This window comes from Xiphophorus maculatus, chromosome 18 (genome assembly GCF_002775205.1).
Source record: "Xiphophorus maculatus strain JP 163 A chromosome 18, X_maculatus-5.0-male, whole genome shotgun sequence".
Lineage (NCBI taxonomy): Eukaryota > Metazoa > Chordata > Actinopteri > Cyprinodontiformes > Poeciliidae > Xiphophorus > Xiphophorus maculatus.
This window is the reverse complement of record NC_036460.1, coordinates 18876824-18895481: the sequence shown is the minus strand read 5'-3', so window position 1 is coordinate 18895481 and position 18658 is coordinate 18876824. Positions and strand designations below refer to the sequence as shown.

Sequence of the window (18658 nt, the reverse complement as noted above, 5' to 3'; positions counted from 1 at the left end):
TGTTGTGTTTTTGTAATTGTGATAAGATATGATGAACTAAAGAGGGCTTCTCTGTGTCATAAACCTTATTTACAGTCTGCTGCTCCCCACTCCCCATCCGATAAAATTAATTTCTTACTTTCTGGTCTCATGCTCTCCACATCTGTCACTTAATAATTTGAGGTTTAAGTGTCATCCCTGAAACTTGTGCAGGGATATCGACAAGCATTTGTCTCCACCTCACACCTTTTCTCCTGAGCAATCTGAAACGATGACCTTACATACAACTTCATCATCTTTTTTTATTTTTCAATTTGAGCAAAGCTATTGGCTCTTTGATTAGTTCACAACTTCAGAGGCTGATCTTATTTCTAGGTTTAATCTCGGACTCCCATTTGATGCATGGATGCAGCTGACTGTTGGTGAATTGGTGTGAGTAATGGAAGAGGATTACTATGATGTTTTTTATTGCACTATTTGTACATGCAGACCTGTGTAGTTATTCCATATTGTCCACTTTGTTAAACTATTGCAAATGTCCCCCTAAAATATGTTGACTGTGACTTCCACTTTCAAATCTAACTTTTTGAAATAATTAAAAATAAAATTTTCGATTATATTCTAGTTTGACATACACATTCCTTCTTTGCAAAACTTAATGTTATTTGCAGTCCTATAAACTTTGTAAGAGGTTTTTTTGTTTTGTCTTTCTATTTTGTTTTCCTCTTGTCAACTTGTGTTTTCAAAGGTCAGAACCCTTCCAGCAAATGACTTTGCAGAAAGGTTGCCATTTTGCAGGAAAACAGTCTCTTGCAATTTCTGCGAGAGACTTTAACCCTGCTTGTGCTTCAGACACTGTCCTGTGGACAAGCAATGTTGGTTATTTATATGACACAAGTACTGTAGAGGATGCAGGTTCATGGTTAATAACAATGGTGTGAAGTGATGTATGGTGATGGCCAATTAGATTGGCTGGGGGTGGATGTTTGACCGAGCCAGTCATTCGTCTTTTCCTGTCTGCGTCTCTGTCTCTCGCTCACACGTCCTTTTTCTGTTGACCCTGGCATTAAACTGTAAGGCCAACAAGTACTTTGTGCTTTCACTCTTAATATCTGCAGTTTGAAGTCTTTCTGCCTTGTTTGTGTGCTTTCACGGCAGGCATCAACAGGCATGTCATTTTCTCTTTTGTTGTACAGTTGATGAGGACTTCTAACTTCACTCTAACATATATTTTTTATTATTGAGCATTTAATTTGATTAATAACTTCATGGAAAAACATGATGGAAGCAGACAGATGTTATACCATAATACGAAATATGCCATATATTTATCGACAGCACACACACACACACACACACACACACACACAATTTCCTGCTCTTCATTTTTATGAGCCTGATTATTGTAACACTGTAATGCACTTCACCTGATAGGTAAACATTTCATTATTAATGAATCGTCTTTAAGGTAAAATATTGTTGGTTTCATTGGTTGGAACATCCAATCAGTTTTTTATTTCTTTATTGAGAGATGTTTGAGGGGTTTCTGGTGTGTACTACCAGTTTCAAGTCACAACATCTCAAACAGATTAAGATCTGGGCTTCGAGTCATCCCAGGGCTTCCCACTTCTTAATCTTCAGCTGGTGGATTTTCCGGCATTAGATCACTATCATGTTCCAGGATCCAGTTCTGTTCTGGGCAAATCTTTTACAGATGGTCTCAGATATTACTCAAGCACCTTCTGATACATTGTACAATTCATCATGGAGTTTATGATGGTGAGCTGGCCTGGTCCCTCTGCAGCAAAGCATCCCACAGTAATACTTCCTTTTCTATGCTTCACAATTCAGGTTCTTTTCCTGGTATATTGTTTTCAGGCCCTCTATTCTGGTGTCATAATAATTACTTTTTTTAACTCATCTGAGCAAAGACCATTATTCCAATTGTCCTGAAAGCTTGTCTTTGTTTTCCCTGGTAGACTTTAGTTTGGCCTTCATGCTTTTCTTATGAAACATTTTCCCATTTAACACTTTTCATGAAAATTCAACTTTTAGAGTTCTTTGAGTTCCTTGTTGCTGAAAATGTCCTGTTTAGCTTAATATCGAATATCTCAATGACCAGATATGTCAAGAACACTGGATATATTTAACATTCCTTGTAGGTTAATCAGTTTGACTGATGGTTGGTTTGTCTGTGACATAAATTCTCATTTTAACTTTCTGACTTGCAGCAAATGTTTTTTGTTGTTGTTTTGTATTATGGTATTTAATTTCATATATGGATCCAGTTTTTCTTCAACTTTGACACAGTTCTTTTTAATTTACGCCAGTGAGACTCAGGGTTCAATTGCTTTATTCTGTGTTTCTGTAAGTTATTAAAATTTGATGTCATCTATGATATATGTGTCCAGAATGAAATTGCCACAATACACAGAGAACTGCCCTTTATATCCTGTTGCCCTGTCAGCACTCGGCTGTACATGGCTGGCAGCCAGCTTGAGACAGCCCCTTGTGCCTGTGGGCTTATCTTCCCTGGGACATTATTTATTCTATTCTAGTGTTGGCTTTATTAAATGCCCACATTATTACCGGTGGACCGCAGACTGATTGCTGAGAGCAAGCAACTAGATAAGGGAAGAGAGGCAGAGTTAGTGCAGAGTGTGTGTGAGAGAAAGAGTGTGTGGGCGTTTGTTAGAGTGAATGTCTGCGCAGTGGATTGGGGTCATGTTGCTCCAGAGAGTCAAATTTATTAGTGGGAACCTTCAGAAAATTACACTGGGATGCATGTGTGACTACATGCATGCACTTGCATGATGCATCATGTCTATTTCTGTATCTCTCTGTTGGTCCCTCAGGGCCACTTAATTAACAGACATGCTGTGCCAGTCGAGGTCAAGGTCGTGGTGGTTATTAGTGCCAGACAAGAGCATCTTTCTGTCTTTTGATAGGGGCCAAAAAGCCACTGCCATCTCTATTAGCTGTCCCTGGAGGGACATTTTCTATGTATTTAACCCTAGAAGCATGTTCCCCATCTTATCCTGACTGTAGTTTCATAACTGTCACTCTTAAATCAATGCTTTTTATTAAGTGTAGTCTCTTCGTTGCTGTTTAAGATATTCGTATATCAATAGGGGACAAGAAAAAGATGTCCCAGAGTAGGTGTAAGTAGATGTTGCACAATGTTGAACAATGTATGGATTACCAAGAACAAAGGATGTTCAGCTTTAATACCATTTAAGAGCCCTTCAGACCCCATTTCCACTGGAAGGGATATGATATTTTTATGGACTTAAACCAATAAGAAAAAAAAAAGATAGACCGATAAATAGAAGGCAGAGAGGTGGAAAGCTTCAGGCTACTTCTTGTTGCCCAAAAGGTTCCATTTAATTAATTTCTCCAGTCTGTTAGACGGTCCTTTCAGATCATCAAACATTCGCTTAACATTTGTGATCTGAAAACAAAAATAAACGCTTAAAAAAAAAAAGACAAACACAAAACATGTCTTTGATAGTAAATACATTTTCACGAACTATCAAAATTGATCAAGCCGTCGCTGCGTACTTCAGACCGCGAGCTCGGTGCACGCGGCACTTGGCGATACTTGACAGCCAGCGCGCGCTTTCTCGCTTGCTCTCTTCTTCGCGCAGCTCCAACTCCAGCTGTTTGTCTATCTACCTTCAGTCCGAGTGCGAGCGATGTTCCCACCCCGGAAAAAAACACGGGAGGGACGCTGAAGGAGAGGAGGACGGACAGGGGATGAGAAGACCAGCCAAAGAGGAGAGCCGCTGTCGCAGAGGAACAGGAGGAGGAGGAGAGAGGGAAGCAGACACATCTGCGGCGACTTGGGGGATTCGGCTTAGTGAGAGGGGGGATACGCAACATTCTTATGATGCCAGCATTTCTAGCCCGGGTAAGCGGAATAAATAATTTGCCGTGGGACTGCCATATTGTCAATTTCTTTGCATCTTAGTTATTTTTTTAAAAAGCGCCTGCTTTATAAATAGACGCTTAAAAACCGGATGCTAGGAAGATTTTTGTAATTCTCTGTAGATATCCACCACAGAGAGCTTTTATCACCTTTGGGAGCAAAGTGGATTGACTGAAGGGGGAGAGGAGGACTGTTTTTAAAAGGAGATACCGCCACCTTCTCCTCCTTACATAAATGTTTGCGTGCCATTAGAGCGCTCCTGCTTTTCTCCACAACAGACGCGCGTTTCACGCACACTGAAAAGACGTGGACATTGTCAGTCACACATGCGGTCCTAATAACACGGACGGACCTCACCCCCTCTCACCTACCCAGCCCCTCTCCTCACCCCACTGTCTGATGACTCCCCCGCGCACAGGTGGACGTGGTACGGAGCCTACTGTAGCATCATCTTCTTCAACACCACCATCATCACCAACACCACCATCCTCCTCCTCCTCAACACCACCATGTCCTCGTCGTCGCGCAAGATCTCATCCGAGTCATTTAGCAGCTCAGTGGGCTCGGACTGCGGGCTTGAAAGCCCCGGAGGAGACGGAGGGGATGGCGCTTTGGAGCCGGCCGACGAGAGCCGGGGTTGCCCGTTTTCCTCCTTCCCATCGTCCCACAGAGCGCTGCTCTGGAACGGCCGCAGCCCCGCTGAGAGGTCGGCGTGCCCGGCGGGCGAGGAGCAGCAGGGACCCTGTGTACCCCACAAGAGGGCTACCAGGCGGCGGAGGGTGAACCTGGACTCGCTGGGGGAGAGCCTGAAACGACTCACTTCACCGACGGTAAGCTTACAGCTCTTAGCCTACATGTGTAGCACTGTGTCACAGCTCATGATGAGCGCTATATATATAATTATTATTTCTTGAGCACTATGTAATAATACTCAAGAAAAATAAGAATTTAATAAAAATTTTTTGGATAAGTATGAAAAAAAGAAGAGTTAGGGAAAAAACATTTCCACTTAATTCTTGTCTCTTGTCTAGTCCATCCATCCATCCATAAGTGAATGTATTTATCTGTCCATGATTCCATCCAGCCATCATCTATCCATGAATCCATCTATCCATCCATGCATTTGTGCACCTGTCCATCCATCCATTTTTTTTCAGGTTCTATATTATTTGTAAGTCCAGGAATGTAGAGATATTCGGCCCATTTGGAACCCTGTTTTCATCAATGATGTGATGTGCACTGTGCTGTCCATGAAAAAACCCTCTTTTCTCCCTTCTGCTCTGCTAGCCTGAATCATCTGGCAGATTATATAATACTAAATATGTTGTTGTGAGGCAGAGTCAGAGATGCCCCGGCCTCTGTCTGTATATATTTAACTATGTGTGGATTGTGACAGACAGACCTGTGTTTGTTGGTGCATCTTCTATCTGTGCCTCAGTAATGTTATAAAGCTCCTGTTACAACTGAGTGTCGTGATAGATGATGTGTGATAAGGAAGTTTGCAGTTAGGTTATCTTTGGTGGTTAAATTAAGGTTTTTTAAAAACTATTAAGATGCGCGGAACGTGACTTTCCAAGGTTTTGCTAGAACTTCATAATCTCTGAAACATTCACTCGTTAAATGATAGATTCATAATGAGGATTTTATTATACTGTACTATAACTGTTTTAACCTAGGGCTGTATTGAGGACTTTCAAAAGTTTTAGATATTTTGCTTGGAGTTCTGGAGATATTTAATTTCATGTTTATTTTTTTAATATTTAGCCATTATAAAAGAATGTTATCAAAAATCTGATTTAGATTTATTTAGAAATTACATTGCACAAACTTATTATGGCAAGTCGGCAGTGGTGTAAAATTAGCAAACAAGGGTTAGTTTTTACAACCTCAATTATTTGCCTCAGAGGTTTTTCTCGTTTTGACAACACTCATATATTCTTCAGATCATCAAATCAATTTTAATCTTAGATGAAAAATAGAAAAGCAAAAAAGTTGTTTTCAAATTATTATAATTTATTAACACAAAAGGGGAAAAAGGCTATCTAAACCAAACTGGTCCAATGTTTCCAACCTGTTTGGTAACAGCTGTGATTAAGCATTTACTGTAACTCGTCTATTACATGCAGAATTACTTCAGTTCTATCAGTTTGGAGGGTTTTCTAGCAGATGTAACTAGTTTATAGATCTGCTGCACAAATGCAATCAAATTTTGGTTGGGGCTTTGATTAGGCCATTTGAGACAACAACTATACTTCATCTTTAACAGATCTGAGTCATTTATGTTGTTACTGATAGAGACAGTTGGATAGATGTTATATCAGCTCATTCATAAATAAACCAACCAGTGCAGTTTTATTATTAGATAGGTTTCAGAGCTATTAAGATTTAGACTTCAATAGCAGTAGTGAGTTTTTATTTTACTGTGTGATGTGGGATGTTTTTCTCAAATTTACCAATGGTTACTCCTAGTGAAAAACAAGCACTTGTGTTGCTCATTACCCTTGGTTCTGCGTACAATCGTAGTAAATCTCACTGCTTCTCCAGTTTGCAACTATGCTCAGCGCATGAGTCCCAGAACAGAGTATCGACTCTATAAGGATAGAGTAGAGATAGAGATAAATAAAATTAAGAATTAAAGTCAGATTTGTCTTTGACTTGTTTATGGTACAGAGTTCCTCTCTGTACAGAGTTCCTCTGTCACTAGGAAACTCTGTCTCTCTGTTCCTAGTGACATAGTTTTATTGCTGCAGCTTACAGTCTGCACATTTGCTTTAAGAAGTCACTTCTTAGCGCTAACCTTCCCTGGATCCATCTCTGCTTCCTCTCCTATCTTCTCATACTCAAAAAGCTTCCACTCCTGTGTTCTTCTCCTAGCACAGTTTTAATAGAGTGCTGTCCACCTGTCTACCAGAGGAGAAATTACCATAAAGATAACTTTAATGTTATAATAATTAATTTTAATTAAATGCTATAAATTATATTAGAAATTTTGGGTTAGTTCTTCATGCAAAGATCACAACTGCTTTGATTAATTATATATGAAATAATAATTATTGATAGATAAACAAATAGAGGTGTGATTCTCAACCTTCATCCTCAGGGCCCGCTGTCCTTTATGTGGTAGATGTCTCTCTGCTCCAGCACACCTGATTAAAAGGATTGCATCACCTCCTCAGCACGCTATCAAGTGCTGCATAAGCCTGTTAATCACCCATTCATTAAAGTCAGGTGTGTGACAGCAGGAAAACACTTAATACAAGCTGGACAGTGGGTCCTGAAGTCCAGCGTTGAGAATCGCTGGTTTAATAAGTAACATTAAGAGGAGCCGAGATCCCCCTAAGATAGACCTAACAATGTCCATGTCTTATTGCTTCTAGCTCCATGAATACGATCTCCGTCTTAACAAGCAACACATAGTCTTTTCTTGACCTCTCTTTCTCACATGCACAGATGCCACTCATGCAGACAAAATGCATATAGGAGTGCAAACAGTTGGCATGTTTACAGCAGCTCACTGTGACTGACAGGAAGGAGCAGAGCCTCTGTTTGTGTGAACTCTGACCACACTGGCCCAGCAGGAGCAACACACACGTGCACACACCCCTACGCTCATTAGCAGCTACCCAAACAATCATTTCTGCTCTCTTTTCTCAGTTTCATGTTTGATTATAGTCATGTATGTTTTTACTCATTAGGCTGATCGCCTTTTGTGTTTTCATTTTAGAGCAGGTCACTGTAGTTTTTAGGGAAGAATGCATTTTGATCACAGTGTTTTAGCAGAGCACAATGATGCAGTATTGACAGTTTTTATGGAAATTGCACTTTGTAAGACTTTTCTGCATACGGTTTCACTGTATTCTCTCTTAAATAAGTTATTTACTTGCACTGTGTAAGAAAAAAAAACCTTAATTTTTCTCTCTCTATCTGACATTAAATCCGAATAACCTTTTCCTGTTTCAGTTCCATTTGGAAACCATGTCTATTTGCTAAATGCCAGAATCCTAAGAAAGAGAGGAATTTCATCTGAGAATTTTTGTAGCTTCATAGCTTCTTGAAATTCAGACATCTCAAAGTCTAACCAAATTAAAACAGATTTGGCACTCATTTATGTCACTCTAGTGAAGGACACATTTTGATTTTATTTGACAGTAGATATGCTTTAACAGTATCCCAGGACTCCAATTTTCTTAAGCAAACAAAAGTGCTTAAAAAAACTGCTTTCATGTAGTGAAAGCAGTACATGAAAGCAATTGTAACTGCTTTCATGCACAATTGAAAGGCAAGACTAAACAAACATATTGATAAGTACTGTTATGGTAACAGGATTTATTTATATTTTGGTGTAGACTCAGACAAAATATGCATAAAAAGCACAGAAATGTATTTGTAGTTTTTAAATGGTAGAGGTTTTGCGCAGTATATTAAACTGGTTTACTGGTTAGCTCTTTTTAGAGTAGCACTGGTGGTCTAATAAGCCTATATTAGCTGGTTAATTATTCAAACTGTCTGCTGAAGAAGCCAGCCTGCAGTTTTAGTTGCCAGCAGAAGTTGCAAAACAGAGTAATCTTAATTTGAGATGAATGTGGCTCAATTAGTTTCTACTACATGACTATCCACATTTTTTGGATATTTCTGAATAGCAAAGATAGTGTTTTACACAAATAAATAAAGGAAGACTCTGTTACGATGTTTACCTGCCACGTGGCTCATGTTTGACCTACTTGTCAAGAATATTGTTTATTGAAATCAGCGATACTGTAAAAGCTCCAAAGCTGTGTTTGTTGACCTTGTAAGCTTCTTACCAGTTTAAATCATTAATACATAATCTATTGTTTATTTGTTTCAACATGGATTTGATATGTCTGCGATTACAATGTTACAGTGAAAATAGCCTCAAAGTCAAGAATATAGTAAAGCAACCCATTCATTTTGTAGTTAGCTGGGTCTGCTGGTGCTTTGATGATGATATTGTAACTTTCACATTTGCACATGCTGTATTTTTCCATCCCTCTTCCTTTGGTAACTAAAAATAGGTTGTGGTTTGATTTGCAGGGTGTTCTTTAGTTAACTACTGTATATTTGTGAATATTATTTTGCTTTCATTTATAAACGCAAGTAGATTGTTTCTCTTTGTGATTTGACATTTCAGGGGAAACCAGAATCACGGTTATTGCCTAACATCTTAGTGTTAGGCTTTAGTGATTGTTAAGTGATTCTTAACACTTAAGAATCACTGCCTTCCATATTTTCCCTAGTGATGTATGAGGATGAAAAAGAGTTTAGTTTTTTCAATTAGCTATTTTTTTTGTCTCTGGTCAGATTCAAATGAAAAAAGGAAATGTTAAATAAAAGACAGAAAAGTAAAAACCAAAGAAGGCCGGCTTTCAAACAACTCCTGCATCTGGACTGTGTAAAACATAGTTTAAACTTTTTGATTATAGTAAGAAAGTTGGTTTCACTCACAAAGCTCTTTTATTGTATCAGTAAAACCTGAACCTTGCTTATAGATGGGTTAAAAATGCTGGTGAAACTGGACATGCTTTGTAATTGACATTAATATGTTACATTGTTATTACTGTTGAGCTCTACTGGGCCTTTCTGCTGGATCAGATTCTACTTTATTTGGAAAGTCGAGGACGTTTCCAACTTTCCTAAGGCAACAGATCACACTTTTATGGTTGACAATAACTGTTAATATAATGATTACAAATTTTAATAAATAATGTATTGTAGTTCAGTTTCTGTCGTTGTATATAGCAATACAACTAGCAGGTGTAACCTAACTGTAATTTTTCCACATCAGTTTCCTAATAAATGACCAAGACAACAATGATCTAAAAATAACAATTTAATTTAAAATGTTGCTCTGAACTGAGCAATTTAATCCATGGCCTTAAAAGAGCCTTTAACAGGTCTTCTGTTTTATATAATCAGTAATTTTAATACCAGACAAAGGAAACTTGAGAAAATAGTTTATCATTGTTTCAGTTATTAAGGTAAATAATTATCCAAACCATCCAGAATTAAAGTTTGTTTGCGAAAGTGTGAGAAAAGAAGTAAAAACTTCAGAAATTCATAACAGTGGAAGTAGTTTTTCCAGCACTGTATTTAATCAATCAACGTTCCTACAACCTACTTATGAAATACAATAAGATTATTGTAATAAAAGCAGGAAGGGAGTAACACATCTAGTTAGATGTGTGTCGATGCATTTGTTTCAATGAAAATCAGGGACACTGACAGGCTGAAAAGGCAGATTCTCCTTCTGCAGAGGAGAACATGACTAACCAGCATTTCATATAAATAAAAGAGACAGCAACATGTTTTACATTTTTCTTATTGTTGCTATGGGCATTGGAGTTATCCTTAAAATTTGATAGAGACCATTACTTTGATTGTCTTGTATTCAGTTTGTAGTTTTGCACATTAATTTAAGGAGCAGAAATGCTACAGTTCAGACTAATTGTGATGTAAGAGAACAGTATGTTTGTGCAGCAGTTTTTTTCTCACATTCACAAATCTTAGAATGCAACTTCATCAGACACGCTGTCCACCTGGACTACACATACAGTATGTAATAAAAAGTCTTTTCTGAAAAAAATTATCAATGTTTCTTTCTATTTTTAAAAAAAAAATTTTAACTTTGTGTCAGGAAGTGGTGCATGTAAAGCAAATCAACATTTAGAAAAAAAACGTTCCTCTGCAGACAAGCTGCATCTTGTCTGTTAAGGTTTCTTGGGGTTATTTTTGGACCAAAATCTCCCGTATCTTCTCTATTTTCATTCTGGCTCTCTCTCACAAACACACTAATGCAAACAAATGGACACAGACTCAAAAAATCTCTCCTGTATCTGACCAGAGTGGTTGGTGACCCCAGAATGACCTCTCCAGCTGGTACACTGTGTTCCAGTATTGTCACAACAGCCGTGCATTTCAGCCGTATCTCAGATAATCGTGTTGGACCCGCCCTCTAAAGCTTAGACTGCCAGCAGCGCTAAACATGCCAGCTGTGCACACAAGCATTCAAGTGGTTTGTGTCTTATGGTCATTTGGAAATTTTCTGCACAAATATAAGGCAAAATATATATATAAAAAAACACTTCATCAAAGCATTTCCTGTTATGGAAATTAATTTGATTTTCCTTTGAAACTGGCATTCAGGAGTGAAAATTGAATATGGATCTGTTTTTTTATGTTACTCAGAGCTTCACTGATATTAACAAAGGCTTGCTCATTAAAAAAGCTTCAGAACAGAACTGCTAAATGGACTTTAGTCATGATTAATTTTGTTCGCACCTTTACTTCAATGTAACTTGTTAAAGTGTCCCTTGAGAAATGTACCCATTAAATATGACTGTGTTAGGTGATGAGGGTTTTTTGGGTAGCTTATGTGCATCACTTTTACCAAGCCGAGAAGCCAAAAGAAGCTCCAGGGTGATAAATTAAGTAGTGATGGGACTCCATTAAAATTTTGAGATTAAGGTTGATCCAAAATGCAGAATAGGCATAGACAGGTGACAAAAGGTGAAAAAAATTCAAGGTGGCAGTACTACATGAAATCCACTGTTTTGATCCTTATATCATGCTATAATGTGTTTCCCTCATCAAAAATATATCTGGAGTTTTTCTTTGATTCTTTCATGCATGATTGAGAAATCCTCTAATGTCCCTTAGTAGCCATTTGGGGGTGCCCAATCTTCTCCCACAAAGTGCCGTCTTTTCCACAAAGCTCCTCCTCAGACCTTCAGTCTCCAGCCAAGCTTCCCCCTCACAGAGTACCTTCTCCTCATGACTCCCTAGTTACTCAGCTCCACCAGACTAGCGGCGACAGCAAAAGTCAAATGACATGCTGAAGGGAGAGTCTCAGAAAGACCAGGAGCTAAAGGGTAAAAATCAACAATAATCAAAAGGTAGGGGCTTGCAACCAAAAGTGCTAAATAAAACAAAATCCACAAAACAATCAGAGGTGTAAACCAAAGATCTTAACAAAGCAAAGCTGCACCTTTTGTCCAGGTTAAACAAAAAACAAACTACAAATCTCTAGTAGAGATACAAAACCCACACAGGGACAAAAGCTATCAAAGTTTACAAAAGCTCACAGAAAGACAAAGCTATTCAGAGCAGTCAAACACCCAACAAAGCAGCAAGCTATCTCAACAAAGAATCAGCTGTGCCTTCTCCCAGGAAGTCTTGGGTTTAAAAAGGGAGGCGTCATCACAGATTGGTGGAGCTGACAATTGGTGATCCAATGAGCTCTGCTGTAGGCCTCAGGGAGAGGCACAGGAGGATGAGGACTGCATCCACTTCCCAGTGGAGTCAATTTGGTTGGAAAGCTGCAGATATACAGATACGGAAGAGCAAAAGACAACATACAAGGCCACTGGCCGTAACAACACTATATATTTTTAATTTTTTAAACGACCTAATCTTGCATTATTTCTTGTGTTGTATAGACTTTGCTCGAGTTTTAGGAAATGTGAATGCCTTTGGAGGGTATTCAGGAGCAAAGTGATTGATGTGATGTGCTATTTTTTTCTTTCCTTAAATGTGATGTTTTTTTTAATATTTTTATTGTTTTAATAATATTCAAAGTCCATGCAGCTTTGCTGGTATGAGTTTATTTTCGAGAAATTCCAGAAATGGTGAATAGTAGAAGGCAACTGGTCTTCTGCTTAAGGATGGAGGATTTTCACCAGCATGTTGAGAACTTGCAAAATCCCAGTAGAACATGTACTGCACTTAAAGACATAAGTTGGCATTCCAGATGTTTTACAAAGTATTACATATAGGGTTAGGGAGTTAATGATGCACTTTCTAGTCCTCTTTTAGTCAAAATAATGGGTATACTCTGCTGTTAGAAACAGCTTGTGCCTTTGATGCACTGCCTGCGTAGCAGCAGTAGTCTTGTAAATGCCACGTCTTTAAAATCAGCTGCAATCCTTAATGTCTTTGAAAAGGGAGAAATGCACAAAATAGACCAGTTTTACAATTACATAAAAGATAAAAGAAAATCATTAAAGCTTTCCTCATCAAACGTAAATAAAAACACGTTTAATCATGTCATCTTTCTTTGCAGACACAGACTGTTCAAGAGGCTCTTCAACGAACTCTGCAGTTCTACAGACAACAAGAAATGAGGTATAAACTTTTAACTACTTGCAGCTTTTTTCTCCTCTCCACAATTTGTCTATCTCAGGTATCCCTGTCGTTCACTTCCCATCCAGTTCCTTGTACTTTTCGCACTTGTCTGTCACACGTCACACACCTGTTCACTCAATTTTTTCACCGTCTCTACCACTTCTTGTTTGCTTTGCAGCCGCCACTTTTCCCTTTCTTGTTTTGCCCTCAGCCACACTTCCAAAGAAATAGACAAACACCTAGTCTCACTCCTTCACCTCTTGTTTGTGCCCTGTCAAAACAGCAAAACTCAGTGGAGGGTTTTCAGCCAGGCACAACACTTACAGACAACCTTCACATGACACATACTGCATAAAGATGCAGAAATGCTGCAGCTGGTCTTCCGTATCTCACACTCTGGCCTCAGTCGGTGTAACTTCTGTGCTTCGGAGCATCTTACTGTGGAAAAACAAATACAGCGCCTTGAAAAAAGTGTTTACCCCTTTACAAATTTATTTTGCTCTGACTTTTTTTGTCATACATAAGTTTGAGATCATCGGACAAATGTTAACATCAGACACATATACTGTAAATGTGAGTAAAAACAAGAAGCAGTTGTCAAACAGAAGTTTCAATAATTGAGGGTAAAATCAACCCAAACCTACCTGACTCTATATGAATTTATCCAGGTTGCCTTTGTCCAACGTTAACATTTGTTTGATGATCCAAAACATGTAAGTGTGACAGGAAAGCAAAACCAGATAAAATCTGTAAGGGAGCAAATACTTTTTCACAACACTGTTTCTGCAACATTTTATCTTTTATCTCTTTTACTAGTCAGGTTTTTTTCAAATTATGAGTGCATCCAAATATACTCTTAATCCCAGCTCTCAACCACCAGCAGAGGAACTACACCAGCACATTTACACCACATGTGCATTTTGCATGATGTTTTATTTCTCCTCTCTGCTCTACCCAGATGTCACTCCAAATGTATTCATCTTAGATGAGAAAAACTTAGCTTTTTATCAGTTTCAGCACCATGTTGGGTTTTCTTTTTTTTCTTTACTGATTCCAGGATTTGATTATACATTTGCCTGTTTGCTTTGTGTGACTCACAGGTGCCAGGATGTTGGGGGTAGTGAAAGGCAGCGTGAAAAGAAAGAGGAGAAGTGCCCATTTCTTGAAAACTCTGGCTCAGAGGAAGATGTCCTACAGATTCTGCAGTACATGGCCACAATATTGGGTAGGCATGTAATGTGAGCAAAAAAACACTGTTCTGAGCTTGACATTTAGAAATAAAGGATATAAAAAGGTAGCTTTATATAAAAAATCTAGCCTCATTTCTATTTAGTGTGTTGCTTTCACACTTTTGTTCTACTTCTTGGTTGCTTTGAATTTAATATCTGTATTGTAAATTGATGGGTGAGCACAACATGTACAATGTCCCCTCTCTATATGCTTAAATTTATTATTTTCATTTGTTTGGTCACACACCAAAGCCCTTATCCGAGACCTTGCTGTTATTATACATTGTAGCACATTTCATGAAAATAGGAAATACTAGGTACTTTAAACTAAGTGGAGTAACTATTATGTTACTGTTTATGCATAGATGCACACATGTGCATGTACTCAGGCTATCTTTTACTCTTTGGGGAAGGTTGTTTTGTCTCTAAGGCCCACATGAAAATAACTAATTTATTCCTAGGGTAAAGCTTGGCTATTTTAGGGGCATCTAATTTACTTTGACCCCTGAACAAAAACAGACAGCTGGGTACCGTAACTGAATCTTTTAATTGATAAAAAAAACAAACTTAGTGGATTTAAAATCCAGTGATTTGAAATGGAAACAATTTATCAGCCATGCTTTAATATGGTCATTTATTTGGGATTGGTGACTTGTTTATTTGGGATCAATAACTTGCTTAAATTTCCAATAATTATAAAGATTCACTTTACAAATGGAGGCTATCACATTCTTGGGCCCAGCTGTACTACTCGTGATAAAAAAAATTTAAACTGGTACTTTGCTGAAACAAATAGGCCAAAGCTTCTTCAATAACAACTTTAAAAATTTCCTTCTTACTGTGGATTTCTGCTTCTTATATTTGAAGTTAATCAGAGACATTATGTTGGGTACGCATAATGTGGTCCTCATTGTTTCTCAAAACCTCAGAATACTCGTTCCATAGAGTATTCTCTATGGATACAAAAATTTTTGTTTTGTTTTGTGGTATATAAAAATATGCACAAAACATTGGTTTGAATTAGAACAGGTGGTACACACACAACATAAAATCACAAATGGGAAAAATATGTAAGTGTGGAAAGGGCCTCATCAAGCTTTTAGACCACTAACAAGTTTGGCAGTAAGATTAGTAAAATTCTGTGTAAGTTGCCCTGGCTTTTTGCCTAGACTCCCCCCCAGCTTCACCTTTCCTGATGAATGTCTGTCCTTACACTTACAATGGAGTGTCTTCTATGACCTGTACATATAATGTCTTAATTTTAAAATAATTGTTTTTATATAACATTTTTTACCTTGTTTTTCAAGATCTTTTTGCAGCAGTTGGCAATAAGACAAAAGCACCTTCCACCGATTTGTTTGTGTTTCTTTTAAAGCGGTTTCCAAAAATAGATCAATAAACATAATTTCACATGGAAAACATTACATCATCACTACCAAAATATATTTGACTTCAGTAGTCAATAATTTAAAATGCTGTTTCTTGTTAAACATTCTGCTCTAACACGATCCTTCTCTGCATCAGTGAAGTAGGACTGACTCCTTTGCAGCGATTTAGCTGTCATTTTTTCTTTTGATACTATTTATTTTAGTCTACTTTGCAGCATTTTAGAGGTCTCCAACATCTTACTTTTGAAAGTGACTGGAATCTATCCATAGGAAGAAGTAAAGAAAGCCTTAGAAGCACCTCAGCCTCTCTAAAACAGCGTTAATGTTGAAATTTCTATATTTGATGCCAGTGTGCAATGATTCTGCATGATTATATCATTTTATATGAAAATGCATGTGTAGTTTTCCTGTAATCCTTTAATCCTGTTTATTTCTGATATTATTTAGTCAGTAGGCACATGATCTTTTTATCCTATCAATATTCATTATTTTAGCAAAGCTTTGATGTTTGATTATGCTTGTGACTTTTTATGGTTGATTTACTTAAAATAATTTTAATTTCATTCATTTTGGTGTAAACAAATAATTGAAGAGCTGAAACACCAAGGTTCATGGCAGATACATAAGAGAAAACAAACATGCAATAATTTAGCATTTAATATACATGTTTTCTTATTTAAAGTCTAATAATATATATGTCACGTCACCCTTGATTCTGTTTTGTGGTTTCACTTGATTCCCTGCATGTGGGCACTAAAGGTCATCTACGACATTAATTTGTGTGCAGAGTTCATTCTGCAGAGCCGCCTTGCTGACGCTGACGTTTTACATCCCTTTTCTCACAGGAGTTCCGTTCTGCGAACTGCGAGAGCATTTTGGCGAAGAGTTCTTTGGCCTTTGCTTCGAAGAGAATGAGCGAGTACTGCGGGCTGTAGGCGGCAACCTTCAGGATTTCTTCAATGGTTTTGACGCCATTTTAGAACACATTCGCACCTCCACAGGGCGCCGAGCCTCCTCCGAGAGCCCTTCCTTTCAGTGCAAGGATCCCCGCGAAGAGGAGAAAGGTAGAGGGAAATTGGAGAAACTTGGAAACCGTGGCAGCAGAGACGGAAGAGGGAAAGTGTTGTTTCTTCATTGCTTTAACCCTGCACCTGTTGTGGGATTAGTTATGCCAGGTTTGATTAGAGCTGTCGCCAGGCGGATCTTTCATTCAGAGGTTGAAGTGGAAGAGGTGCCACCTCTAACTCCTCTATTGCCAAATGAAGAACATACAGATTGTGATTCTACAACACCCACTCCCACTGCGTCCCCCACTGCCTCACCCTCCTCATCTCCGTCCCCTCCATCTCTTTTTCCAACCTTCGTCCCCACAGTTTGTCTATCCTTCTTACTCCAAGAGACTTGCCCTTCTCCTCTCTCTTCCATCCCAAATTCAGCATCTGTGAGCACTAACCGTCCCCCACTCCAGCTATCAACTAACCCCAGTGATCTTCGCATCTCCCTGGCTACGTTTTGCCGTGCCTTCCCGTTTCACCTGGTCCTGGGGCATAGGATGGAACTCCTGCAGCTTGGAGAAGGACTTAGGAAACAGGCTCGTATTGAGCCTCACCGGATCCTTTCATTTAGGGACTGTTTTGAGATTGTCTCACCCAAGATGGATCCCTCTTTCCAGGGCATACTGCTGAGACTCGCATCCCCATTTACTATCCGCACTAAGCCCGATCCCATGCAGGCTGGCACCAAGGAGAAGGTAAAGTCATAATGATAATCACCACTGTTTTCAATAGTTAGGAATGATCCATATGCTGCAAAGTTGGGGCTCTTGCAATGTTTAAATTTTCTAAACCTTAAGAGTTTCTTTCACTTGAACTAAGAAGTAGGGTCAAAGTTCTGAAAAAGAGGCATATACCATAATCTCCTTTGGACTAAACCTTATGCTTTATACAGTCCAGTCTGCCTATTGCCTTCTTGACCGACAGCAGGTCTTCCGTATTACCTGTATGAAATCTACTTAAGTTCAGATTTATAAATATTTATGCCATATCAGTAAGACTTTTTTCTGTGTGTTCATCCAAAGCTGATCTTAAATCCATGGTAACCTTTGTAGAGGGGATTTTTAACAATTTGAGTGGTCGCCTATGGGACAAGCAGACATATTGTAGAAAATGCAGAGTTGTTTAATAATAAAATAGGTAACTGAGTCATCTTTACTCAGAAAGACCAACAGAATGCAGATATTCTCTTGCCGATGCAGCGTGTTCACAGACTGGTTTGCTATTTTTAGTGTAGTGTCAGACCAGCTGGTGACTGGTCAAGTCAAAAACCAGATCCGCTCATCAGTCAATTGACTGACCCATGCCAAGCAAGGACCTTAATCTGACATTCTTCCTGTTCTTCAGGGGAAACACAGCTGTGTCTACACACTACTCTTTTAGGTCCATGTTCTGCACCCTTGGCAGAGGTTTCTCTTCACACCCTCTCTCATATGTCATGCTCTAAGAGTAAATCTTCACCTGAAACACCTTCTTTGTAAAAGAAATGTGTGAGCAATAGCTGCGCCAAAAGTACAGACCGTCTCTGGTGTTCAAGTATTCAAAGCAGCTATGCTGTCTGGAACCTAAGATATATGATTTCTGCTAAATGAAAACCCAGTCCACTTTTGATGACCAAAGCGGTGGATAAGACTTTGTCACGAACTTTATGCACCTCAAAGCCAAAAAAATATGCCATCTCTGCACTGTTTTATCTATCAGGTGAAACATTATCCTCAACTAAATATGTGCAAGAAGGCCACACTTTGTTACAAGTTTCTTCACCAAGTACACTTTGTCCTATGTCTAGCCAGATTTCAGCATCTGAAGAATGAATGTCAGTATTGTTGAAGTAAACAAAATGTAATCACTGAGCTTACAGAAATTAAGAAAAGTCTTACACCACTTTGGGGGAGGTAGCATCTGAATAAAATGTTATCATGACACTCTCGAAACCTGCAGATC

General features: G+C 38.6%; 1 protein-coding gene across 2 annotated transcripts in view; it reads left to right on the top strand.

The window, feature by feature from the left end:
• The first annotated feature begins 3511 nt into the window (after positions 1-3511).
• The window catches only part of gucy1a2 (guanylate cyclase 1 soluble subunit alpha 2), a 39885-nt gene continuing 24738 nt past the window's right edge, over positions 3512-18658 (top strand). For both annotated transcript variants that reach the window (XM_023351493.1, XM_005809010.2), the window contains exons 1-4: positions 3512-4737; positions 12984-13045; positions 14146-14270; positions 16508-17412. In XM_023351493.1, coding sequence (XP_023207261.1) covers positions 4417-4737; positions 12984-13045; positions 14146-14270; positions 16508-17412 — 1413 coding nt within the window. In that variant the 5' untranslated portion in view covers positions 3512-4416. The remainder of the gene's footprint in view (positions 4738-12983; positions 13046-14145; positions 14271-16507; positions 17413-18658) is intronic.